The following is a 26,593-nucleotide window of genomic DNA, read 5'->3' as shown; positions in this document are numbered from 1 at the left end:
CTTGGGGCGTTCTGCGACAACACCTACCTTTCCGCAGCCAGGAAATTCACAAGCATGAACTCGCTTGCCTTTTCTTGCCTTGCTGACGCGCCCGGTGGGCGTGCAAGCGGGAGGGCCCTCGAGAGAGACGGATGAGGTTCTCATGGTGGAAGTGCTTTCGCGACGGGAGATGGGATCTGGAGTGTGGCCTTCGACAGGCGAGAGAGGCGACTCGGGTCCTATAGCTGAAGGGGTCAAGGCAACCGGGTCCTGAGCAGGCAACTGGGCTGATGATGAAGCTTGTATGTTCTCGCTTGGTGCGCGAGGATGGTCTCTGGCAAAAGGATCTGAAAGGAGAGTGGTGGTTTCGTGCACGGGCAGGATAGGCGACGACAATTCAGCGACGCCCAGGTGTCGAGAAGTCTGAAGGCGCTTTTTTGGGGCCATGAAGGAATGAGGGTGTTGTATAGAAGATATAACTGTATACGAAGCAACCAGAAGGTCTATGCCGAATGTTTCACGGTGGAGTCGCGGGAATGCTTGGAAGCCTCCGCCCCTTTCTGAGCCTCAAGGAAAGATTAAGCTTGTTTGAGCAGATGGAGACTCGGGCATGGGTATGAGGATGGTGAGTGTGTGCGATGAGGGAGATGACGACTTTGAGGGTGGAAGAAGGGGACGGCTAGGAAACTAGAGGCATTCCGGAACCCATTGGCAGGGCTGAGTCTTGGAGGAGGGAGGCCTGCGGCACGTGGCGGGGCGGCGACAGATAGGGTCGTGTGTGCGACGACCGCCAAAGTTATTCTTATCCACCATCTGATGGAGAAGGGTGAATTGACAGAACAGATGGGACTCTCACTCTCACGCAGGAGCCAGGGTGAAATTGGTTCCATGGAGGCCTCGCGAAATAGAGCAGACTGAGGCTATAGGGCCGGGGCCGGGGTGGACGAATGAACACGAGGCGGCTGTGTCGATGACATGAGCCTTTTTGGGCCAAGCAGGGCCGGTTCTGATCAAAATATAGTCTGCTCTTGTCCACTGTCTGGTCCAGCGATGATACAGAGATGATTGGACAAGCCAGGAAATCCGTCGGCTGATGCTCACTGCTTACGGGGGGAATCATTTCCACCAGGCCCCTTCATGTCGGCATCTCTTGCGTGAGCGGACTTGAGAACAGAGCGTGTCTTCGCAATGCAAAAGTCACAGCGAAAGACCCGAGGACGGGGTGAGTGGATGGAGAACAGGCCGGTTGCGTTGGGTTGCGATGGGGACCGGGGGTCCGACCATTCAGACGACGACTATCCCGTCACCCCCGTTTGGAATTGGTCCGCGTGCGATGCCTGTCTCGCTCGTGCAGGTGCTGGTGCAGGGTGACAGGGCAGATTGGGGCAGAGGGCATTGTCGGTCGGTAGGTGGTGAAATTGATAGGGATTGCGGCGCAGACCGATTAGACTATCCCGGCAGCTTGGGCGAATGCGGCATGGCGGCTGCTATTTGAGGATAAGGTTATGCCCTAACCGGTTAGGCGTGAAACGTAGGCGGCCAACCCACCTACCAAGCCGAACCAAGCCTCCCCCCGCCGGCTAAGGCTCTTTTTAGACTAATACCCTAACTTTGTGTTTTGTTTAGACGAAGGTGCACTTACCGAGTACAACTTCAAGTCTGCCTTACCTGAGCACTAATATCAGACTGACAGCAAACCAGCATCCAGCATCCAGTCCAGCCTCCTACCTCATACGTACCTCATACCCCGTCTTTCCCACCGTCTGAAGTCGATCGCAGATTCATCCTAAGGCCCCGTACCGGTACTCCGTGCAGAATAGTCCGGTCAGACCTCTGACGCCGTCGAGTCCGTCACCCTGCGTCTCTTGCCTCCTGCCTCTTGCCTCTTGCCTCTTGCGCTTCGTCACACCACTCAGGAGGAGCCTTCCACCGAAGCCATTGTGCACTTCTGAATGGCCAGCCAAGGTGTGTGATTCCAGAGCCGAAACAGCATAAACACTGTTGCGCGACACGGACAGGACCAGCCACAGGGGCGTCGTCAGAAATTGTTCCCAACATAGATACTACGTACTCCGTACTCCGTATATGTGTACATACGAATAGACGGATAGAAGAACAAGCCACAGTGAGACAGACAAAGATACCCATCCCAAGAACAGACGCACCACTGTGCATTGATATGAGTCGACTGCTATGGCGATCAATCATCGACAGATTCAGTCAGCACAAGGACCAGGATATCATGATCGCATCCAGCCGAGCAGATGGGACCTCGGCGCCGGCTTTGATTGCTGACCCTGGATCCCAGCAGCACTTACACATCCGCAGATCAAAGCGTGCCTTGTTTTCCACTCGGCCTCTCACGTCTGTTGACCCTACTACCTCTTTCGAACAAGTAGCAGCTCCTCCTCTCCACCGGTCCTTGCACCACTCGCCGCCACAATGGGCTGACTCCATGATGTGGCCTAAACAATCGCGGGATTTTCCCGACTCTGGGAGTAGTGGGAAGCGTGGTTTTTTCATCCACAGAAGGTCAACTACTAATTACGTGCTTAATGAAAGCTTACGGATTACTCCGTACTCAGATCGAAAAGCATACGGATACAGATCCCCTCATGTCTTCGAAGCAGTCATCGTTGCCGTCTAAAATTCGGGGAATCGCCCAGCACCCATCCTGCTCCTGCCATTCTCTGAACATACTCCGTACTCGGCAATAACAACGCAGCCGCCTTGAGGTGCTTCTTGCAGAAAGGAAATTAATAATGCACCTTCGTTTGCTCCCGCCCTTACCCTTACCTTGGCCCTGCTCGATCGAGGACAGCAACAGCACCACATGGTGACTACTAAGATATACGGAGTACTGGAGGAATTAGTGCGATAGATCAAGCGAGCGCAGCGTAGTAGCACTACGTACGGATACCAATTACTGTGCCGTGTACGGAGTATGGAGGACCCTGTAGATGCAGAAGTCCCTGGACAGCTTTCTGAGCCCTACCAGGCTGGCTCGGTAACGTAAGCGAGTGTAGTTGATCAACGCAGGGAGTGGTTCACACTCAATTTCATAAACCAGGAGCTGTTGGGCATCACCACCGTTTTGGTTGCCCCTATCTCCTGCATAAAGCATAAGAGAAGAAACTTCAACGCAGCACCTCATCTCACCTCGCCTCGAATTATGGCTCTGTATTGGTGGTTCCCAGACCAGTCTAATCAAATCCTACCAGAATTATAATTTCTTCTTTCTTTCCCGCGATTCCAGAAACCGTCAAGGAACAACCACGGGAACCGTTTAAGCGACCTCCAACCGCCTCCGGTGTTTCATATCGCGCCTCGCGGCCCTGGCCACCGTTTCATGGCAGGTGCCCTGCCCTTCCAGAGCGCTTTGCACCTAAATCTTCCGTACTCCGTACTCCGTGCACGTTATTGTTGTCACATACGTACAGAGTATCATCCGTACACTTACCGAGCACACCTGGCAAGCCACGTTCCAGCCAGGTTCCCACCTGCCTTGACATCTCTCGCGTCTTGACACTGCACGGCAGGAGTGCGGATACAGATGCCGGTGCCGATGCCGAACTCGAAGTCTCTTCCATCCTTCCACCCTTCCTTCCTTCCTGCAGATCCCGTAACGTCCTTGTCGCAGCCCGCGCGGGCTCGTGCCGCAGCATCCCGTCCAATCAGTCGGCCATTCAGATGTTCACTCCGTACTCCGTACATATACGTTGCCCCTCCCTGTACTTGGAGGAGGACACTGCACAATGCACAGCGCCTCTGTTTCGTACCCCTACCCCGACCCCGACTCCGACCCCGACCCCTACAAATGTACTCCATACATTGTCCGAACACGCATACTCCGTACGCCGGTCCGAATACCCCGTGCCAATACGGAGTACGGATACTCGTAGTACGTATGTATGTGCACATAATCGCAGATGCCGACCTCGGACGAGAATGGTGTCATGTCATGTCCCGTTTCTTCAAGTTGAAAAAAGCAGTCCCTCGTGGTTGCAAAGGCGCTCTAGATCGGCAGCGCCTCCCGCACGACGCACGGTTGGTATCCTTACTGGGGCAGGGGGAACAAGGTACGGATCCATACAGAAGTTACTTCCTAGTAGTATGTACGGCTATGCTTCCACAATATGTGTACAATCAGCCGGAGGGGCTTGTGCGCGCATAGGTACCTCATCATAAGGCTGTGTGCGTTGCAGAGCGCCCACGTTGGTTTCCCCTATCGACAATGTCTCGTGGCGAGACTGTCCGCGTGATCGAAAACTGACTGCCTAGCGACACAGGGTAGGCAGCGTAGTTGGCTCGGTAAAATCAAAATCAATATCAATATCAATATCAATATCAAAACCAAAATCAGTATCAAAATCACCCTATATTTCCCGCCAGGCTGAACCGCGGGTTCAAGCTGGTCGTGGAAAGACGGTCCTTACTTACAGTACACGCGTTGGTGGAAGTCGTTGCCCGACAACAGGAGCCATTGTCGCCCTCGAGAGCGTGTATACTTCCGGTATATGTGGCTGTATGATAGTAGATACAACTTATATACCGTTACCCCAGTCAGGAGTATTTAGTAGTCTATCATTCTGAACAAAGTCGAAGTGTCATTGCGCCACTTCCCCTGTGTGCAGATATATGCTCAATACCTTGCTTGATATTAGTAACCTGTGACTCTGACTCCTATTCCCAACCACCATGCCATCCTATAAGGTCAAAGGCCGCGAGACACTTCGTCGTCTATGCCGTGCCTCCTTCGTGTAGACAAGCGCAAAAAGCAAATGCAAGCAACCATCTTTGATAGACATGCCAATCTAAGTCGCCCGTCAATTTGTCGTTACCATACCGTGCCGCCCAAGCCGTGACCGGATGTGAATCTAATCAATTCGGTCTCCCTCGATCAGTCATGTTCATTGACTTGGCTATGCCTGAAATCTTGAGAAGTATTCGCAGCTCAGTCCAACTGACACCCGATGTTGACGATTTCCGTATAGCCTAGCTCCCACCTGCCCTTCGGTACAGGCATTCACCGGCAACCTAAACATCAATCCCAGCCTCGGGCTTATGTTCCAGCCGAAATTCTTTCTTGCTTAGGCCTTCAAGTGTCTCTTTACCGTATTGCGTCAACTCGGGCTTTCCAGAAGGTTCGGTGACGGAGGTGAAGAAGCGCGGCCTGAACTCGGTGTTGAGCTCCTTGCGTTTGGCCTCCTTGTCTCGCTGCGCCTGCTCGAGATCCTGCTTGATGCGCGTAGCGTCTCCATAGCGCTTCTCATTGATCGCCACTGTCACGTCCTTCCAGAACAGACGTGACTCGTGCGGCAGCTGGTGAGGAGAGGGAGGGCAGGTTTTAGGAACGGGCATCAGCGGCTGCAAGTCGATCAGCAACTGCTTCTCGGACGTTGGCTGGAGATCTGGCCTCTCTTTGACAGCCGCCGTGTTTGGAATCGTGTAGGTGATCTGTTCCTGCCAACAGCCTTCGATTTTGGAGAGAATGTCTTTGTCAGGTACGTCCTTGACCCGCGTGTACTTGTCGTCATTAGGATCATAGCGAAAGATCACCCCGTGGACACGGTTTTGAGCCTTGCCGAACCAACTTTCCTCCACGTACGTCAAAATGCATTTCAGTTTGGTCTTGGGGCACGTCACATAGCATGTGTCTGCCACGGAGATGTACAGGGACCCTCGGAGCAGGCCACCGAGCGATGCCGCCGGATGTATCAGCTGGTATTCCTCATTGTCTCGCTTGGTCAGCGTAATGAAGATTCCACGATTATACATGCCGGGAACGACGCGGACGGAGGTGCCAGTAAAGCGCGCGGAGATTTGGTCATAGCCTCGGGCATGAAGCCCTTTCTCAGGACAGTCGTACCAATATGCTGATACAGGTGGGTGGTGAGAGGTTTGTTCTGTCAAAAAAGATATCCGTACAGGATTCTCCTTGCCGTTAGGATTTTTGGGATCGGCGGGCGGCTGGGGTGGTGCCTTGGATGGATTCAATATGGGTGGCGCTGGGTCGTTGACTTCCCAGTTGCACTAGATAGAAAAGTAACCTGTCAGTGCCGTCGCATCGCCAGGAACATGTCAGTCGACATGGAAAGAAATGACTAACCCTGAAAAATTCTCCCAGCGTCGAATTATATGGTTTGCAAGGCTTGCCCTTGACATATTTCTGCACGAGCTCTTAGCATCGGACACCGTCAGACAGGCCTATCACGCAAACGAACCAAATCCTTTGTGAACCAAAATCTGAGCACTTCCAACATACGACCGAGGTCATCGTCCGAAGTACCAATGCTAAACGCGCGTCAGTAAAGCCCGGAGGACTAATCTTGTTCAACCTGAGATCGCCTCACCTTGCAAAAGTCTCTGGTCTGTCCAGATAATGCCAGTATTCTACATGCCATGCCGTCAACTAACAGCCCTTCCGCAGTGTCTGAGCACCACTACCTACCTAGGTTGGGTATAGGTTCCAGTAATTGAGAGGGTAAAGAAAACCGGACGTTGGCGATATCTGTCACCCCGATAAACCTGCCATTTCGCAACGTCCATATTAGCCCAGACACGTCGATATATTCCAACAGCTTTGTAAAACCTCCACATATGTTGCAGACTTCTTATCACGGTGACGTACTTTCTCAACAAGCTCAAGAACGTTCGTAGCTTGGATGTTTCATCTTGCAACGGAACCTCCCCCGAGGTGCTAGCAGGAGGAGAGGATTGGGTTGGAGTCTCTGGTCTTGAGCTCGGTAGGGAGGTAGCAGGCGTCGCAAAGGGTGTAGTCGAGGTCGATGTCATGTTATGGGGGAGTTCGTGCTTCTGGAGGCTTCGCAGGGAAATGCGGTGAAATCTGCTGGACAGGTGACTTGGGAGTGAAATAGAATTAGAATGGAGAGGTACCGCGAGGCGGAAGATCTCGGACGCGAGCGCAGGATAATCAGATAGATCTTCTGCAGCAGTCAGGGAACAAAAAAGAGGCAAGAATACTATATCCAACCAGAGGGAGTATCTTGGGATCGTGGTCGTACGTATCAGAAAGGCGGGCGTTGGACGAGGGTCTGCTCCGACCACTGATAGCAACCTTGGAAGAGTAAGGATAATGACGTGAACGCCCTCCTGTGGCTCAACATCCTGAGGCCAACTCCGCAGGTTACGTTGACTGTGGCTGATGCTTGAATAATGCCTGCTGCCTATCTGCGCCGAGGTTTCATAGTTCCCCCCAAAGCAAGTGGCACTGCCATCATGTCGATGGCTGCGCCCCGTTGAGTAGTCCGTAGTCAAGCCTTCGTGAATTCAAGGCATCGTGATTATTCTACTCCGTACAGTTCCAACCAGAGGCTAACAGTCGCTTGCTTGCTATACTACAACTATTTAGTATTCCTCATAGCACTGATTCATCTCGGGTCCTATTATTTCAATGCCTTCCATGCTCTACCTTCCATTAGTGCTCTCAGTGCCAGATAAACAGCAGCGACCAACACTGCTCGAAACGCACCTTTGGACGCACTTCCCGCCCCCAGAGTGATCAGGTACCACAGTAGCCCAATCCTCTGGTTTCCTTCTCTGTCGAAATCGGGTTTCAGAACCCCCATTGTGCGATACTGCGTGAGCTTGCTGGTGCCAGCAAAAGGCGGGTACCTGACCGCCAGCAACTTCTCCACCCAGTTGGGTGTCTTGGTGATTGACCGACCATGCGTAAAGCAGTCGAAAGATGCCTTTCCATGGTAAGCTCCAGTACCAGAGTCGCCCACGCCACCAAAGGGAAGGGTTGGGATAATGCCATGGTAGAAGCCATCGTTGACGCTGGCGCCGCCGGAACGGGTCTCGGCGAGTACTCTGTCAGTCTCGGCCTTCGTTCCAAAAGCATAGACTCCCAGTGGCGTTGCATGGATCTTGTTGGCGATGCTGATGGCTTGATCCAAATTGTCGACCGCCAGGATTGGGATGAGAGGTCCAAAAGATTCCTCTACCAGGAGAGAGTCTTTGGGATCTGAGACTTCAATTACGGTAGGCTCGATGAATAGTTGATCGGCATCCATGGTTCCTCCAATGACTATTTTCCCCGAAGTAGAATCCAGCATCTTCTTGATCCGGTTAAAGGCTCGAACGTTGACGATCCTAGAGTAGTCCAGGCTCTGCTTCGCACCGCTGGGGAAGAACTCTTTCAGGGCCACCTGGAGCTCCGCTATCAGGGAGGGAGCCACTTCCTTGTCAACTAGGATGTAGTTTTGACTCATGCACACCTGCCCTGCATTCATTGTCTTGGACCACAACAGGCGCCGAGCTGCCAAGTGGACGTCCGCGTTCCTGGTCACTATAGCAGGATTTTTCCCACCCAGTTCCAGAGCGACCGGGGTCAGATTCTTCGCCGCTGCCTGAGCAACAACCTTTGCCGTATTTACAGACCCGGTGAAGAAAATTTTATCCCATTTCTGCTCGAGCAAAGCCGAGGTTTCGGGTATGCCACCTTGGACACAGATATAGCACTCGGGATCTAATGCCTTTTCCATAATCGTCTGCATGACGGCGGCGCAGTTGGGACACTGTTCAGAAGGCTTCAGAACAACGGTGTTTCCTGCTGAAATGGCCCCGATCATAGGGCCAAAGGATAAATTCACCGGAAAATTGAAGGCACTGCACAGAGTCAATATCAGCCAGAGAGCGATACAGCTTTGTCAACTCACCCAATTACGAGTATCAGGCCCAGAGGATCCTTCCGTATTCTGGGGCTCACAATCCTGTGGCTCCATGGGATATCTGCCGGCTTCTCATCCTTCATCCATTGCTCCAAGTGTTGAGTCATGAATATTATATCATTCTTCACCCATTCAATTTCAGAGGTCATCACTTCAAAGTATCCCTTGCCCAGATCCTGTTTGAACGCTTCCAAGAGCTCTTTCTCATGGTCAACAATTGCCCAGTATAACTTGCGCAACTGTTTGAGTCGGAAGGCCGCCGGGCGAGTCTTTTGGGAGAAGAAGGTCTTGCGGATTCGGGAGACGATGGAAGGGATCTTTTCGATGGGAGTGGTTGTGAAAGTCGGCAACTGGACCGAAGCCATGATTGCGCTGTGGGTGAAGTTTGTAGTGCCTCTCAGTATGATATCAAACGAACTGCGGGCGCGGTTTTGGGATTTCTCAAGAGGTCCTCCGAATCTCGCGAAGGTAAACCGTCACTGGATGTCAAAGACGCTATTGATATCCTTTGCACAGGGTATTCGGTTGTTGGCGAGATGAGAACGGCGCAGCACTGTCGAATAGCAGATACAGAGCAATGTGCCTCGGCTCAAGGCCTTGCAACCACAAGGAACGTGTCAACAACAGCTCTTCGAGAGGGTGTTGTGAGCGCAGAAGGATTGGTTGTGCGGAGAAGATGGACACGGCTCGTTTGACTTGGAAGTCGGCAGCACCTGAGTCAGGCTTCTTGCAGGTCAGGGCCCTGTTCTTCTGCTATTCCCCATCAAAGAGATATTCAAGCGTCGGTGCGTTTCGCGGGGACGACGTCCGTCGCCAGTAGTACAGTAATTACATAGTCTCCAAGTTCGGTCGAGAGATGGGTACTGCTAATTGTAGTAACGTCCTCATGACGATGCCGCTAAGGCCGATCCAGTCGATCCAGCCCCTCTTAACCACCGCCTTCCAGCCCGCGTTTCTGCGTCTTCTTTCCTACGCATCACTACGATTTCTCATCTTTAGACATTGCATTCGTCGTATATTATTTAGCGACAAGATTCGGTGGCATCGAACCCGTCTCTCTGTCTGCCTCCAATGGCACCATGGCAGTGTTCGTTGACCTTGACGACGATGACTGCGCATCCCATCGTCCACCATGTGACGATGCGGGATCGACGCGGCCATCCATCTCAGCCCGTCATGATCAGCTAAAGGCTATCGACCAGGGCGTGTCAAATGAAGCCGACAGAACTTGCATGACGAGGGCTGTGCAGGTAGACTCGATGAGGACCAACAAATTGGCGGCCGCTCTGACATGCTATCCGTATGCGCTGGCAGTACCTGCTCAATGGCAGGCGATTTCCTATGCTAATATATCATGTCTAGTATCGCCTTCTCCTTGGCCTCCCACATCGACCTTAATGACCTAGATGCTCTGGCAGCAACCTGCCGAAGCGTCCATATGAGCCTGACGCAGTACGCTCCTCAGCTCAAAGCTCATTCCCTGCGATGCATCCTCGACGGGATGCCCACGCTGACTGAAATACTTGCAACGGCAAAGACTGCAGATCTATACACGGATGCGTCGTTCCATTATGATCAAGTAACAGGTGCATCTGCAGCGTGGCAGCCGAATATCCCAGTTGAGGACGCCGTGAGGCCATGGGTACGCTCGACACTTCCGGGATTTTGGTCATCAATGGGTGTGACCAGCAAGATCAGCTCCTGCGCTCGAGACCTTGTCGCTCCATGTCGCAGCTGCGGGTCAGTGGTCTGTCGCAACTGTGCAGCCAAGCCTCCCAGTAATGCCAGATTGAAAGATCGCTATCGACGATTGTGCAGCACCTGCCTGGACGCCCCAATAGAAGCGCATTTATACGCTCCGGCTGTGCCCCACAACTGGACTGATGGCGTCCTGGTGTCTAGTGCCAGTTCAGTGAAGTCGGACCACTCGGTCTCGAGCCAATCTACGTCGAGTTCGGGATCTGGTCTGGAGGATCGCGAGGTCGGACAACAGGATCTTCATTCTTTCACCTCGACGGCTTTTTTGCGCGGCCCTTGCACGTGCGACACTCGCGGTGTTTTCTTATGTGCCCCATGTGGACAGCACCTTGGAGTTTCCGACACCACCTATAAGCGCGTGTGGACGTGGCGATCTCGATACTCTACCCATATCGGCGGAGGATTGGGCACGGGTTTGGGAGCTGGCAACCAGGGCCAGAAATGTGGGCGTGGCCACGATTGTCTCGCGACTGGCGGCAATGCCGAATGCTGGGTTGAGATTGACTGTTACGGACGAAAGCCTCTTGATTACCATCGGGAGCACGATGGAGGTGAACCGAGCAGCATCGGCACCCCGGATCACAGCAGCAACAAGCCTGGGTATTTTCAGCAAGAAATAGAAGGCATCGGCGGAGTGGTCAAGAAAAAAATGAAGAAGCGGGTCAAGGTTGGTGCCACGGTTTGGGAATATGAAGACGAGAAGGCAAGTGGCAAGTATTTGGAAAGGGAGGCCAAAGGCGCGGTTCGTAGCTGGTGTGGTTGGTGTGGGCGGGTGTGCCTGGGGCCGAAGGATGCGGAGGAAGCATGTCTGAAGCTGGATGCGATAGTCATGTGAGGACACACAATGAACATGTAAGTGCGGTATTCAAGTTGATGGACGAATGCATCGGACAGGGGTCCGTCTTGAGTAATGGCCGCGGTGTGATGGCTGGAGCAGGCATGAAATGGAAAAGGGATCCAGCCGAGCAACAGCAAACCCGGGGAGAGTGAGAGGCGGTGGAACACCTGGCGGATTTCCCCCGGCACGAATACCTTATGCTAGCGGGATTTCTGTACTGCGGACGGTACGAGTACTCTGTAACCCTCTGCGAAGATATAGTCGGAGTTAAAATCACGAGCCCGGAGACATAGGTAGCTCGTATAGGTTGGAATCAAGGGCATTTGGCTGTCCCGGAGGGTCTATTCGTGGAATTTCGGTACCAGGTAGGCTCCGGCGATACCCCAGAGATCGATCTCGGATTGCATTTAGTGTCAGGTGGAATGACATGGACTGTTGTGCTAGGCAGGTCAATGGTTGGTTGTGGATGCGAGATGGGCAGATGGTGCCTTGCAGGCCCAGATGCGGGTGCGGATAGCGACATGGGGGGCACAAAAGCCTAGGCTTAGGGGCTAAGGAGGCCTGTGCCAGCGATTGCGGTATTGGCCGTTAACCGTCGTTCGGGGCGCCTTTTAGCCCAATGGAGGGGCAAGGCCGGGGAGGGGCTGAGATTTGGGGCTGACACAGAGGAGGCCGCATGCCTATTATAGTATCCCGAGTCCTTGTCATTGTTCAAGATGCAAGCGGGCTGGAGCACCGTTGACACCGCAGGCCGCTGGCACACAACAGCAAGGACAAGGACTGTTATGCTGAGGTAGGGACTGCGGGAATCCGTCAATCAAGGCACCCACTCTGCACTGGACAGAAGAAGAACGGTGGTGAAGACAAGCAGAATCAATCATGGTGACTGTGGCTGTGTTGGTGGTGGTGGTGGTGGTTGAAATTGAATCTGCCAGGCATCCCACACCACACGGACTCCGGCCAGCTGCACACCAGAGGCGGCACGATTTCCACATTCGAATATCGCACCCTGCCGGACTGCGATGCAATAGTGGTGACTGGCGACGAGCGCGGTTGGCTGCAGAGCACAGGCTGGACACCGGCCCTGCCTTGCTGCGCGTGGGCGAATTTTCACAGCCGAAACAGTCACAGTTGCAGTTGAATTGAAACTGCAATCACCTCTCTGTCCGCGTGACTCTTTTCTGCGAAAGTGTTTGCTTCTCACAGCTGTTCTTTCTTCAAGTTTGCTGGCTGCGGTGCTCCTTCTTTATCCCCTTGAGATACGGACGGATACTCACAACTCACCACCGACCACCCCCACGACATCTGCATCCAGAGTACATAATCAATCTCACCCTCACTTGCGATCGACACACCGCAATTCTGCAATCAAAGCCCACCGCTTCTTCTTTTCTTCTTCTTCTTCCTCCTCCTCCTCTTCGTCTGCTTACCTACCTACCACTGGCTCCCGCTCATCAGTAATTCGTCCTATCATCCTCATCTCAGCCGTCTCACAGTCTCACAGCCTCACATTTACTGTCAACCCGCCTTATCTATCCCTCTACTTCAGGTTCCCAATAATCATCCTCGGCAACACAACGCTGTTTTCTGCCTCGTGTCGAAGCTGCGTCAGGTGCAAAGGTTTTGGAGAGACTTTGCTCGTTGCCGGCGATCTAACTCTAAAGCCACGGGCAAGTCCAAACTTTCAGGCCGGCCCGCAACGACATCATTTGCCCTCGTGTCATCGATCCAAGACCGCGTCACGGACTCTCTGCTGTCACCCACTTCAACCTTCGGGCCACTTAATCTTATACACTCCTTCCACTTACTCTAGTGGTATATAACCTCATTTGGATCCTGCCTGGATTTGAGACATTTCTGTCGGTCATGAGCTTGCCACATGGGCACAACCGCCGCCGTAGCTCATCCTTAGACCGCCGCGACCCCTACTCTTCTCCCTCTGTCTACTATGACGAGGACGCAGTCAGACGCCAACTGCTAGGCGCACGCAATAGAGCAGTCTCTTCTGTACGTGCGCTGCCATCTTGTCTCCTCTACTGTCATTGCTGACCACGCTTAGTACATCAAACCTGCCCGCGAGGCTCTTCCCGGTTATAAAGGCAACTATCCTGCACGTCGGACCAGTCATGGTGCGTCCCTCTCGTCCCGATAGGGTCAAAAGATCTCAACTGACGTATAACTCCTTCAGACGAGCACTACCAACAACATCAAGAACTCTTGGTCGACGTGAATCGCACCCTGAAAGATCTCATTGAAAGAGAGGACATTGATGGAAATCAACAAATCACTATTGAAGACAATGGACCAAAAGTAAGCATAGCCTACAGTGCTATGACGTTTTCACACAAGACTGACCGGCTGTATAGCACATCAGTCTAGGCACTCTGGCATCTGCTGGATACCGATCTACCGAAGTCCGCGGAAACTACATGATCAGCAACCTCCTGCAAGAGTTGACATTAGCACAAGACTTGGGCAAGAGAGTCGTCAAGATACATCGTTCTCGCCTCAGTGAAAACCCCGTCGACCGCTTATCTCGTCGCATCAGGGATGAGTTCTGGACCAATCTCACCCGGAGCCTTGATGCCGACACTATTGAAAAGGCTGGTCGTGATCCTAAAGACTGGACGCCCGATCCCAGACCTCGCATCTACATCCCACGGGGCTGCCCTGAGCAGCATGAATACTACACCAAGGTTGCCCAAGATCGTCCCGAGATTAGGTTGGATGTCCGCTGGCTGCCAGAGGGTCCTATCACCGCCGAGTACGTCCGCAGTCTCAATGACGCGCCCGGGATTTTGGCCCTGGTCATGAAGAAAGAGGTGATCAATGGCAAAGAGACGCTCAAGGGCGAACCATTCGTAGTGCCTGGTGGACGCTTCAACGAGCTTTATGGATGGGATAGCTACATGGAATCAATTGGGCTCATCCAGAATGACAGGATTGATCTAGCCAAGTCGATGGTCAGACACTTCTGCTTCTGCATCCAGCATTATGGCAAGATCTTGAACGCCAACCGTTCTTACTACCTTACCAGGTCCCAGCCTCCCTTCTTGACCGACATGGCGCTCAAGGTCTATGACAAGATAAAGCACGAACCTGGTGCGCTCGACTTCCTGCGGGTGGCCATCACGGCCGCCATCAAGGAATACTACGATGTCTGGATGTCAGCCCCCCGTCATGACCCTGCCACTGGTCTCTCTCGCTACCGCCCGGACGGTCGCGGGGTGCCCCCAGAAACCGAAGCTTCCCACTTCGTGCACATCATCACCCCTTATGCTCAGAAGCACGGGATGGCCTTTGAGGAGTTCGTCAAGGCATACAACTCGGACGAGGTCAAAGAGCCGGAGTTGGACGAGTATTTCCTGCATGATCGTGCCGTGCGGGAGTCTGGTCATGATACGTCGTATCGACTGGAAAGCTGTGCGGCGAATCTGGCCACGGTTGATCTCAATTCACTGCTGTACAAGTATGAAATTGATATTTCTTGGTGTATCCGCCAATACTTCAAAGACCGGTTGGCCATTCCAGCCGACTTCCGATCCGAGGCCAACCGCAAGGAGGGATATGAGACGTCGGCCACGTGGGATCGGCGGGCCAGATTGCGCAAGGCTCGCATGGACAAATACATGTGGAACGAGGCGAAAGGCATGTATTTTGACTACGACACGGTGAACAAGAAGCGTACCGCATACGAAAGCGCAACGACATTCTGGGCCATGTGGGCAGGATGCGCGTCGCCACGCCAGGCCGCTGCCTTGGTGGCCAATGCACTTCCCAAGTTTGAATGCTTCGGAGGACTCGTGTCGGGAACCGAGGCATCTCGAGGTGAGGTCGGTCTGAATCGCCCCAATCGACAATGGGACTATCCTTTCGGCTGGGCTCCTCAGCAGATGCTGGCGTGGGGTGGACTCATCAAGTACGGGTACATTGAAGATGCGCAGCGGCTCGCCTACAAGTGGCTGTACATGGTGACCAAGGCATTTGTCGACTTCAACGGCGTGGTGGTGGAAAAGTACAATGTCACCCGTGAACTGGATCCCCACAAGGTGGAGGCGGAGTACGGCAATCAAGGGGCCGACTTCAAAGGCGTGCCGAGGGAAGGGTAAGTTGAGCGAGTCTTTTGTTTTGTTTTTGAGTCCGGTGGCTGACGGATCGGAACAGCTTTGGCTGGGTCAATGCAAGCTATGTGTATGGCCTGTCTTTCATTCCCATGCACATGAAACGAGCCCTAGGCACCATTACGCCGTACGATACGTTTGCCAAAGCCACCGAAATCAAGTTGGGCGGAACCATCGAGGAAGGCTCGGACGAATCGCGACCCGAGTCGGCCGACGAGGCTGAAGCAGTCATCAGCTCGAGCCCAGAGGAGTGATCAGTCCAAGACACTGAGCAGTGGACACTGGACAGTGATCTCGAGACGGGACTGATGGGGTGGAGACTTGGATTGTTCAAGAAGGCTGGGGAGGTATGATGACTTCTTCCCGTTCCCGTCACGGCGGAGGGAGGTTTTCGCGACGAGACGTTGATCCGAAGAAGGTCCGGGAGAGGAATGGCTACCGGGTATCCTCTATCCTCAGCAGGCAGTGGGTGGTTTCAGAATTCTTTTAGTTTATTGTTATTAGCTTTGCACTTATGGACATTGGACGGCGTTTGACAGGTTGCGCACATGCGTTGATGATGCAACCAGCACAGGGGGGATTCCTGCCAATCTGCACACAGTACATAGTGGTTCTGCGGTTAGCCTTTGCCCGTTATTGTTAGATACTTCGGTAGTGGATCATGAAGGTCATTCTCCTACAATGCAATACTCCGTACGGAAGTAGATCTCGAGGCCTGATTCCTGGAAGGCGGGCAAAGCCCCGGCCTGAACAGTCATCAGGCTCCGGTTCTTTTTCGCGGGAGCGACGTAGACAACCACCTAATTAGCAAGTCCGGAGCAGGTGCAGCCTGGTTGTTCCGGCGTAAGTGCACGTGACATGTGCCGAGGCATCGTGGGCGGCTGGAGGCGGCGTGATGCCAGCTGGAACAACAGACCACTACAGGGGTGCAGAGGCAGAGGCAGAGGCAGACACGGAAGGGGATAGGAGACCTCACGCATATACCGATCATGATATAGACCAGACGAACAGGCTGTTCTCGGCGGGATGTACGGCTGGTTATGTATCCTATCCGTACATCCTGCGGGCGAACGGAGAGCAAAGGCACCCAAGGCACAAGGGAACGTCGAATCTGGCGTCATTGCTTTATACCTAGGCTTGGGGCACATGCTGCCGTCACCAACGGCCAAATTCCTCTTCCTCTCTTGTGCCTCGCTCCCCATTCCCATTCCCATCCCCACCTAGCCGAGCCTCCACCGAAGGCTATCAGATGGCAAATGGCAAACGGCAAGCCCTCGAACGGCGATTTGCCTCTTTCAAGTTCTCGCCCTCCAGTCCGGCTTCTTCCCCAGGCCCGTCATCCAGCCGACCAATCTCTGCTCGCCGCTCTTCCTCCCAGACTCCTTCTCCCGCCCTTGACCCGGGTCCAAGTACCAGAGTCCAAGCTTGGCCAGAACCGGACGCCACGATCAAGCACGCTCTACGACCGTGCCCGCCGTCCTTAGTCCTACCTCTCTCAGCCCGTCGGAGATGGAGGGGACCGGCAATAACCAGTCCCTGCGCTCGGCCGGGTGTCCGTAATATTACTTAACTCTGGCGCATGCTCCTCTTTCGACTCTGACTCTGATGACTGTTTCGTCTCTCGGTCCACCCATTGTCCTCTTCAACTCTCCTCTCCCTTCGTGTCTTTTTGTTTGCGGGGTGTAGAACACCGACCGCACTGGGACAGCTACAATACACACGGACAGCCTCGGCCTTTGACGACAGCCACGCTGAACAAGATTCTCGCCGCCACCAAGATGGCTTCAATTGAACAAGAAGAGCAGCAATACCTGCAAGAGGTGGCCGCGGTCAAGAAGTGGTGGACTGACTCCCGATGGAGATACACCAAGCGACCCTATACCGCCGAGCAGATTGTTCAGAAGCGAGGCACCATCAAGATCGACTACCCCAGCAACATCCAGTCCAAAAAGCTGTGGAAATTGGTTGAGCACCGATTTGCTGTATGACCACGTCCTTTGCAGGTGCTGATGTCGTACACAAACTGACCATTTGATTACCAGACCAAAACTGCCTCGACCACGTATGGCTGTCTCGAACCAACCATGCTCACTCAGATGAACAAATATCTCGAGACTGTCTACGTGTCGGGCTGGCAAGCCTCATCTACCGCTTCCTCGACCGATGAGCCCTCTCCCGATCTGGCCGACTATCCTATGAACACCGTGCCCAACAAGGTGAACCAATTGTTCATGGCTCAGTTGTTCCACGACCGCAAGCAGAGAGAAGAGCGTCTCACCACTCCCAAGGAGAAGCGGGCGTCTCTACCCAAGGTGGACTACCTGCGGCCCATCATCGCCGATGCGGATACCGGCCATGGCGGTTTGACCGCGGTCATGAAACTCACCAAGCTGTTTGTTGAGAGGGGCGCCGCCGGTATCCACGTTGAAGATCAGGCGCCTGGGACCAAGAAGTGTGGGCATATGGCTGGCAAGGTCTTGGTCCCTATTTCTGAACATATCAACCGCCTCGTGGCCATCCGCGCTCAAGCCGATATCTTGGGCGTCGACTTGTTGGCGGTGGCCCGAACGGACGCCGAGGCGGCCACTTTGATTACCACCACGATCGACTACCGAGACCACGCATTTATACTTGGATCCACCAATGCCAATCTCCAACCTCTCAACGATCTCATGGTTGCGGCCGAACAAGCCGGCAAGACTGGCGCCGAGCTTGAAGCCATTGAAGACTCGTGGACCAGGCAAGCCGGCATCAAACTTTTCGACGACGCCGTCATTGACGCCATCAACGCGGGCGTGCATGTTGACAAACCGGCTTTGATTGCCAAGTACAAGCAGGCCTCCAAAGGAAAGTCAAACAGCGAGAGCCGCGCAATTGCCAAGGGGCTCACCGGAGTGGACATCTACTGGGACTGGGATGCCCCGAGGACACGTGAGGGCTTCTACCGACTCAAGGGAAGCTGTCAATGTGCCATCAACCGGGCCATTGCCTATGCTCCGTACGCCGACCTGATTTGGATGGAGAGCAAGCTGCCGGATTACGCTCAAGCGAAGGAATTCGCCGATGGCGTTCACGCTGTCTGGCCCGAGCAAAAGTAAGTGACACGAATCTCAACCTAGCGGCACGAATTCTATACTGATCATGGTGTGCGTCCAGACTTGCCTACAATCTTTCCCCATCGTTCAACTGGAAGACTGCCATGTCCGCCAAGGACCAAGAAACTTATATCCAACGCCTGGGAGAGTTGGGTTATGCCTGGCAGTTCATCACGCTGGCCGGTCTACATTCGACCGCCCTGATCTCCGACACGTTCGCCAAAGAATTTGCCAAGCGCGGCATGCGTGCCTATGGAGAGCTGATCCAGGAACCTGAGATGAATGCCAAGATTGACGTGGTCACGCACCAGAAGTGGTCCGGCGCCAACTATGTGGACAATCTACTCAAGATGGTCCAAGGTGGTACTAGCAGTACCGCGGCCATGGGTAAAGGGGTGACGGAAGACCAGTTCCATTAGATATGGCTGGCATTTTCGAGAGTGGGGAGGCGTGAGTGCATGACCAGATCTAGGATAGTCAGGCCAAAGAAGCGATTGATTTGGATTTGAAAATGAAGAGGAGGAGAAGAGGAGGAAGACGAGGAAGAGGAGGAAAACGTGCCATATGAATTAAGATGAATCGAATCGAGGAGAAATTCGAGTTGACTTGAACCCCAAAATGAGCCAACTGAGACTGACAGCGCCACGCTGGATTGCACGGCACTGGCATGTGGAACGACGGGTTGATAATCGAGTGTCATGTTTATATCCATGTTCATATATGACATAGTGAGTGATCTATACTGAACTATTGCCTACAATATGAGGATGATTGATTGGGATTTCTTGTTCTTCAAGAAGCACGGATAGTGGGTTGTAATATATTTATATCGACTAGGTCGGTGTCTGGGTGAATTTACTATACGAGACGAGACGAGTCCGGCCAGGCTTTTCAAAGGCCACTAACAAGCAGTCTGTGAGATCACTACGCATAACGAAACCAAACCAGACCAGACCAGACCAGACCAGACCAACTAGATCACGACGAAAGTCCCTTCTTTTCCTCTGTCGTGGCCGTCGCCGTCGTAGTCTAGATCACGATGAAAGTGCCTTCTTTTCCTCTGTCGTGGCTGTGGTCGTGGTCGTCGCCGTCGCCTTCTGCACTCCATCCCGTATCCAAATGGCCAGCCAGTCCGGCAGGCAGCGCAACAGGGGCCCAATGCACATCTTGGCCGGGACGTAGACGCTGCCGCTCCTACCGGAAAGGACCTGGTCGACGGCGCGGCCGGCCACGTCTTCGGCCGTCAGCACCGGCGTGCCGGACTGGGTGAGGGCGGATTCCCAGGAGCCGATGAGCGCGGTGCGGGCCCACATGGGGTGAATGATGCTGGCTTGGATGCTGTGGCCGGGGTTATCACCATTACCACCGGGAGTATCACCACCATTACCACCACCAGTACCACCGGGACCACCAGTACCACCAGGAAAATCACCACCATTGCCACCAGCGTTGCTGCCACCGGGAGTATCACCACCATTACCACCAGTACCACCAGCGTTGCTGCCACTACTACCGCCAGCGTTGCTCCCAGCGTTGCTCCCGACGTGGCTATAGCGATGCGTCAACTCCTGCACCAGCGACTCATGCAAGCCCAGCACGGCGGCCTTGGTGGCAGCGTAGTCGGCGAGACTAGCGAGGCCCGTGTAGCTGGCCATACTGGCCAGGGTGACAATGTGGCCCTTCCGCCGGGCCAGCATCTCGGGCAGAAGCAGTCGCAGCAGCGTAAAGTGCGAGAGCACGTTGACTCGGAAGATCTTGTCGAGGAAGGCGTCGCTCGTTTCGAGTAGCGTGTGGGCTTGGGCGATCCCCGCGTTGTTGATCAGCACCGTCGGCGGAGGCGTCACCGTCTCGAGAAGGCGTGTCGTGGTGGCGATGATGGATTCCGGCTTGGTCAGGTCGATGGGGAAGTAGTGCAGTCGTGGGACTGGATGGAAGTCAGTGAGATGTAGGGGATGGTGGTTCCTGTAGGAGGAGCTTGTAGGGGATCCCGGTCCCTGTAGAAAGAGCATGTAGGGGATACTGGTTCCTGTCGGAGCAAAATTGTAGGATTGATGGGATGGAATGGAATGGAAAAGTACAAAAGGAAAGGAATGGATACATAGTGGCTTAGTAGCCAAGGTCTTAATATGGGTTGAGAATGAGAATATCAAACAGAGACATCTTTGAAAAACAATTGGATGTTGGCGGATAGAGACACGGTAGCCCAGCTGGCTGGCTAGCTAGTTTCTGTTTCTCGTTTCTTCGAGAACAGTGACAAAAGAGGGCAAGCTTGGAGCGCGGAGAGACCATCTGTATAGGGCCAACCCCTCTTGAGGAGGAGAGACAGAGAGATGGAAATAGGGGCTTCTTTGGGCCAGTGGTGTGCAGTATAGTGCTAGGCCAGAACATAAGACAAGACAAGACAAGACAAGACACACGGGTAGGGTAATCGATAATCTAACGTACTGTTCTCCAGATCGGCCGGCAACTCCTGGATGTCCAAGACGACGAGATTCGCCTTTGTTGTGGCGGCGAACATTTTGACCATCGCTTTGCCGAAGCCGCTGCACCCGCCCGTCACCACGATCGTCTCCTTGCCTTCGGTCTGGAACTCCCACGGCGCACCCTGCTTCCGGAGATGCCAATGGTTCAGGGCCAGTCGGTTCAGGAACCGGTTGACCTGAGTCACCAAGCCGACAGTGAACAGGATCTTGAGTATTCTGACGGCTGCGATCGAGGGAACGATGCGGCTGCGGTTGTTGTGGTTGCGCCTGTTGGCAAGGAATAGTAATGCCCCTGTCACGACGGGTGAGAGGAGAGTATGATCGACCACGGTGCGGTACGAAGGGAGGAGTTGGTGGTGCAGGCTGCCCAGGGAGGGAGTACTGGTCGAAGTTGAGCGGGCTGCCATGATTGCTTGCGACGCCGGAGATCGAAGGCAGGGGAATATGTGTGGATGGGTAGTTTTGGTTGTATTGACGTCAATGTTGATGTCTTAATAAGGGCAGACCTCGTCGTCGTGGTCGAATATGTCCGGGTTGTGGGTGAACCTTTGTCGAGTCAACGTCGACTTTGTAAAGCCACGTCTGGTTGAGAACCCAATACACACTCCTGAAGGGCTGGTTTGGTGCAACGGAGAGTCTAGGTCGACGGGACCAGACGCTGAGCTCACACAACTAGTATTATAAGTACCTTAGTACTCAGATGGTAATGGTACAAACAAGAAGGAAGAGTGGAAGTGGGCGGACTTTCCGGCCTCCCCCACTCCAGTAGTCATGCAGATATATGAGCGGAGGCCAGCAGAAGCTTCTTCTCGGATGATGCCCGACGCAATAGCAGAGGCAGAGGCAGAGGCAGTGGTAATGACAGTGGTAGAGGCAGGACTTTCATATGCTTGATGCCGAAGGCTGCTTCAGACCTCGGTCAGCCTGGGCTGGTGGGGGACAAATGCCTCTTACAGTGCGGAGGTGGCGCCGGGGAAGCCAAGACTAAACTAGTATATTAGTGTTACTAGTATTAGAGCTAGTACACTAGTAGCTCACTAGTAATATTTGACCGATATCGGATATCAGGCCAGATCTTTACTGTCTGAGAAAAAGACACCATGGCTGCCACCCAAGTATCAGGTATTCGTACAACGGTATGTAGTCCCCCTGATGGGAGCTGAGTTCTCCGTATATCCTCTCGCATTGGCAATAGCCGCAAGGTATGGATACTATACCACAGATACCAGGTCAGTCAAGCGATCAAAGAAGCCGCAAGCATGACCAGCCCGCCAAACCCGTCCATTCCCGCGCACCACTCCTCCCAATGCGAAGAAGTTGAAGCCCTGGACAAAGTGGAAGGGGAAGTGGAAGTCATAAGGTCCAAAGGATGGTAGAGCAGCACCCCGCCACTGCCACAGAGGAGCTGGCCCTCGTCGAGTTTGACGAGCTCGCCGTTGGCAGCCAGTCCAAAGGCAGTCCGACTCCCAGGGTCTCTCTCGCTTGCTGCCGTCCACTCAGACTCGTCGCGTGCTTCCCACAGCTGTTTCTTTGCCGGGAGCGGGGCGAGAACAAGATCCGTCTGCAGAGTGCACATGGACGCCGGTTCGAAATAAACGAGCATGTTGACGACTCGATAGACCACGGCTAGCCTTGAGTTGGATCCAGGAAAGATTAGTATTTTTCACAACACATTCAGTTCGTGCCCAATGGGATTAGATTGAGACTGAGGATCGAGGATTGAGGTTGGGTGGGTAGGCTGGGAATTCTAGGTAGGATTCTCACCGTTGTCTTGACTCCTCATAAACCCAATCTCTCCACCTCTCGACAGCGGCGTTGCGTCGCGTAGTCTGCGGGACGAAGGAGCTGACGCGGCCGAGTTGTTGTGCGATTACCTGAGTACCATCATGCCATTAGACTTCAGACAGGGCAGGGAGAGAGGATAGAAAGAGAAAAGGGGAAAAGGGGAAAAAGGGAGAAGGGCAGAAAGCTAGAAAGGGAGAAAGGGAGCTGGCTCGACCTACGGTGACGGCGGCAACTAATTGGAAATCATAGTTGTTGTGGTCTGTCTCGCCTTCGTCCATGCGGATGAGAATGTAGATGGAGAGGGCTTGCATGGCAGCAAGCAGCTCCCATTTGTTCAACTCCAGATGCTAATCACACCGCCAATGTCAGCCTCTCGTGGGTATCCTTGTCCTTTTGGTGGTAGACGAGAGCCATGGCAGGAAATCGAGAGTCAACGGTTAACAGTTGACGGTCAACGTCAACGTCAACGTCAACAGTCAACAGTCAACAGTCAACATTCAACATTCAACAGTCAACAGTCAACAGTCAACAGTCAACAGTCAACCTCAACCTCAACCTCAACGTCGACATCAACGTACCTCGGCATACATCCGTTCACATTCCAGCCCGACATTCTTCCAGAACAACTTTCGACTCCCCCGGACGCCGCCGCTGATCATACGCACCAGATTGATGCAGTTGGTCAATGGCTCCATGTCGTTCCGGGTATGGTTACTCTCCACATCGTCGGAAGAGATCAAATGCGGATGGATGAAGGGCGGGAGAGTGTTGTCGCGCAGCATCATCAGAGGATAGGACTTCAGCGTGTGCAGGATGAGGTTGGCGATCCTCTGATGGCCAGTCTTGATTTTCGGGCGCTGGATGAATGACCGGAGAGCGTAATTGGACAGTGTCGAGATTGGTATTGGGATCGGTATCGACAAATTAGGAGAAGAGACGACCAGTTGTCCCTCAACGGACTTGGAGGAAAGACCCGTCGAAGAGGTCGACCGAGGGACCCAAGATGACGACTCCGATGAACGAGATTGGGATGGGGATTTGACACTTCCGTCGTGATGCAGAAAGTCGGCGAAATCGACACTTGGGTCGTTCCAGTCAAGATAGTCTGCTCCGAGATACGCGAACTCGGGGTCTGATGTGACAGGGGCATGGTTGAGAATCTCAGCATGGCCATGATTATGATCACGATCACCACCATTGCCTGTTGCTTGACCTCTTCCATTTGCGACCCCAGCAGGAGAAGGAGGAGCATCTGCCACCAACGACGGCGCTCTTGGCCCGAGCCCGGTGCTTTTGGGCGTGTGGGTTGGATAATGGCATTCGATGGCCTTGGAGATGCACCGCGAGCATTCGGGCCGCTGGTTATCGCAACGCGCCTTTCTTCTCGCACACGCGATACAAGATCGAGTCCGAGGCGTAGGCGTACTGCCTGCTCTCCGCGACCGACAGTAGTATCCGTGTCTCTTCAGCGTGGATTCTGTCCCACCATCCCGTCCGTTAGATCCGTACACACTCAGACTGGGCCTCATAGAAAGAGGGAAGGGCCCTAAGGCTACGGGGATGGGGGATGGCAACCTACGCTTGTCGAATGGTTTGTTGCACTGCCCGCACCGCAGGACTGATTGCACGTCTCCTCCGTACATTTCAGTTTCAAAATAGGCCGCCGTAAGTCTAAAGTCAGTCAGGGGAGCGGTGAAGTGTGAACGGTGAATGCAACAGTCTGGCTACACGGATGTCCGTACAGCATTGAAACTTGAGTCTTCGAACTTAGAACGTCGCCCCATTTGTCAGCGGGCGGGCGGAACATTTTGTAGAGAAGTCTTCGTGGTCCGGATTGGGAAGAATTTGTGGATCGGGTCGTGGTGTCCACTGTCAACGTCAACAATCTCCCTCTCAAGAGTACTGTACCAAGCACAGGATGCCTCATTTAAGATTTCGGAAACCTCATTCTCCGGCCATGTACGGATACTATACATGGGATTAGCAATCCATATAGGTTGTCGCAGACGTGATCCTCGCCCCCTGGTCCTCACAAATTGCACCACTCCGTACAGCACTGAACCGCAGTCGTAGACTCGGCCATAGATGTATATATAAAGATGGGTAAGTAGGGGTGGAAGACATAATTCCTCATCGGACAATCATCCATTCATCTACAGTTCCCAGTACAATCACCATGGCTTCCACGGTCCCGGCTCCTTTTCCATCCCCCACCGCAACGTGGCACAATACCACATATCCATCTCTATCTCCCACCAGGCCCGAGCTATCTGCCAAAGGCAAGACCGTGATAATCACAGGAGGCGGCACTGGCATCGGTGCAGAGACGGCTCGCTACTTTGCCCAAGCAGGCGCCTCTCGAATCGGGCTCCTTGGCCGTCGGGAACAGCCGCTCCTCGACACCAAAGCATCGATCGAGCAGAAATTCACGGGCGTCGACGTGTTTGTGGCCCCCACCGATATCACCAAGCAGGACCAAGTGGACGCGGCCTTCGCCAAGTTCGTGGACGACGGAAAGATCGACGTTGTGGTCAGCAATGCGGCCGTGGTTGGAACTCAGGATCCCGTGAGGGAGGTGGACGCCGACAAGTTTCTCGACGGCGTCCAGAAAAACCTCAGTGGAGCTTTATTGGTCGCGCAGGCCTTTCTTCGCTACGCGGCGCCTGGAGCCGTCGCCATCAACGTTTCTTCGAGCGTTGCACATGTGGATTTTACTCCCAGCTTTGCTTCGTATGGCGTCGCAAAGATGGCGGTGATTCGGCTCTGGGACTCGGTGGCCTTTGCGAACCCGGACCTCAGCGTCTTCCACATCCAGCCCGGCGTCGTGGACACGGACATGAATAAGGAAGCAGGAGGTGTCGCTGCCGTCGGCTTCTCAGATCACGGTAGGTGGAATTACCACTTGCCGAGCTTTGGCGAACACCATGAACTTGAACCTGAGCTGACCTCTAACTTAGTTTCTCTGCCGGCAAGCTTTAATGTTTGGCTGGCAAGCCCCGAAGCACGTTTCCTCAAGGGCAGGTTTCTGTGGACAAACTGGGATGTAGATGAACTCAAGGCTCAAGCCAAAGAGATTGAAGCGGGTACGCGGTTCAAGATTGGGCTTGTTGGATGGCCGTTTGAGGCTGCTTGGAGGAGCCCATGGAAAGAACAGTGACGCCGAGGACAGACACTCCTCACTGGCGTGACAAGGATCTCATCTAGACGTTGCCGCGAGAAATAACACATACACATCGAAAGACAGTTCGTCCTTGATCCTTTGGAGTGGCTAGTTGTGCTCGGCTGCGTTGCCTGACTCACACTGATCTTTCATCGGGAGGGATTAGGATACATCTTGAGGCCAGAGGCGATTCAGTCCGAGGATCCGTACAAGAGGAGCATCTGCTATCAAACAAGGGCTAAATAGTACACTGAAGTGGCCTTTGGCCTCAGAGAGCAGAGTAACAATGAGATGATCTTTGATCTGATTTCTTCTGCGCAGGAGGTCACACGATGCACCGTAGTATTGGTCACGGGACGAGGCTGGGCTTGGCCCCTCCCGCTGCGCAAGTGCCCGCTGCACCCCTCCCGGCGTCATAACATCCCGTGCTACTATTCTGTACTGGTGGGGTGACTGTTCGTTCTAGTACGAGTCACCTAGCCTAGACTTTGGCATCGACGGTAAGCAATGATGTCTGCGGGATCGAGAACTTCTGATGATAATGATCCCCAAGTGATGTGAAGTTCGTCTCCGGCTGGGCGAGTGACAAGCACGAGACCAACGATCCCTCGCCAACGGCTGATCTTCCCACCCAGTATCTCCAGAGTACCGTTGGAAGCACCACCACTTTCCATCCCCAAC

The 26,593-nt window shown here is 53.7% G+C and overlaps 8 protein-coding genes across 8 annotated transcripts; 4 read left to right on the top strand and 4 right to left on the bottom strand.

Moving 5' to 3' along the window:
* Positions 1-5,016: 5,016 nt before the first annotated feature.
* Positions 5,017-6,774, bottom strand: A1O3_02871 (uncharacterized protein; the record flags this gene model as incomplete). Its single annotated transcript, XM_007733011.1, has 6 exons — positions 5,017-6,012; positions 6,089-6,148; positions 6,204-6,273; positions 6,333-6,372; positions 6,431-6,507; positions 6,611-6,774. 6 exons carry the CDS (start codon positions 6,772-6,774, stop codon positions 5,017-5,019), a joined length of 1,407 nt encoding a protein of 468 aa, XP_007731201.1.
* Positions 6,775-7,385: 611 nt separating this feature from the next.
* A1O3_02870 (aldehyde dehydrogenase (NAD(P)+)) lies at positions 7,386-9,037 on the bottom strand (the record flags this gene model as incomplete). The annotated part of the gene is made up of 2 exons (XM_007733010.1): positions 7,386-8,610; positions 8,661-9,037. The coding sequence occupies 2 exons, from the start codon at positions 9,035-9,037 to the stop codon at positions 7,386-7,388; spliced, it is 1,602 nt and encodes a 533-aa protein (XP_007731200.1).
* Positions 9,038-10,026: 989 nt separating this feature from the next.
* A1O3_02869 (uncharacterized protein) lies at positions 10,027-11,265 on the top strand (the record flags this gene model as incomplete). Its single annotated transcript, XM_007733009.1, has 1 exon — positions 10,027-11,265. One exon carries the CDS (start codon positions 10,027-10,029, stop codon positions 11,263-11,265), a length of 1,239 nt encoding a protein of 412 aa, XP_007731199.1.
* A 1,869-nt stretch (positions 11,266-13,134) lies between these two features.
* Positions 13,135-15,643, top strand: A1O3_02868 (neutral trehalase; the record flags this gene model as incomplete). The annotated part of the gene is made up of 5 exons (XM_007733008.1): positions 13,135-13,275; positions 13,328-13,397; positions 13,457-13,578; positions 13,635-15,373; positions 15,433-15,643. The coding sequence occupies 5 exons, from the start codon at positions 13,135-13,137 to the stop codon at positions 15,641-15,643; spliced, it is 2,283 nt and encodes a 760-aa protein (XP_007731198.1).
* A 1,524-nt stretch (positions 15,644-17,167) lies between these two features.
* A1O3_02867 (isocitrate lyase) lies at positions 17,168-18,903 on the top strand (the record flags this gene model as incomplete). Its single annotated transcript, XM_007733007.1, has 3 exons — positions 17,168-17,371; positions 17,432-18,483; positions 18,546-18,903. 3 exons carry the CDS (start codon positions 17,168-17,170, stop codon positions 18,901-18,903), a joined length of 1,614 nt encoding a protein of 537 aa, XP_007731197.1.
* Positions 18,904-19,518: 615 nt separating this feature from the next.
* On the bottom strand, positions 19,519-21,374 carry A1O3_02866 (uncharacterized protein; the record flags this gene model as incomplete). The annotated part of the gene is made up of 2 exons (XM_007733006.1): positions 19,519-20,408; positions 20,930-21,374. The coding sequence occupies 2 exons, from the start codon at positions 21,372-21,374 to the stop codon at positions 19,519-19,521; spliced, it is 1,335 nt and encodes a 444-aa protein (XP_007731196.1).
* An 827-nt stretch (positions 21,375-22,201) lies between these two features.
* Positions 22,202-24,281, bottom strand: A1O3_02865 (uncharacterized protein; the record flags this gene model as incomplete). The annotated part of the gene is made up of 4 exons (XM_007733005.1): positions 22,202-22,598; positions 22,732-22,841; positions 22,971-23,099; positions 23,331-24,281. 4 exons carry the CDS (start codon positions 24,279-24,281, stop codon positions 22,202-22,204), a joined length of 1,587 nt encoding a protein of 528 aa, XP_007731195.1.
* A 647-nt stretch (positions 24,282-24,928) lies between these two features.
* On the top strand, positions 24,929-25,909 carry A1O3_02864 (uncharacterized protein; the record flags this gene model as incomplete). The annotated part of the gene is made up of 2 exons (XM_007733004.1): positions 24,929-25,637; positions 25,710-25,909. The coding sequence occupies 2 exons, from the start codon at positions 24,929-24,931 to the stop codon at positions 25,907-25,909; spliced, it is 909 nt and encodes a 302-aa protein (XP_007731194.1).
* Between the last annotated feature and the right edge of the window lie 684 nt (positions 25,910-26,593).

This window comes from Capronia epimyces, assembly GCF_000585565.1.
Source record: "Capronia epimyces CBS 606.96 chromosome Unknown aczIQ-supercont1.2, whole genome shotgun sequence".
Lineage (NCBI taxonomy): Eukaryota > Fungi > Ascomycota > Eurotiomycetes > Chaetothyriales > Herpotrichiellaceae > Capronia > Capronia epimyces.
This window is presented reverse-complemented; position numbering and strand designations above follow the sequence as displayed.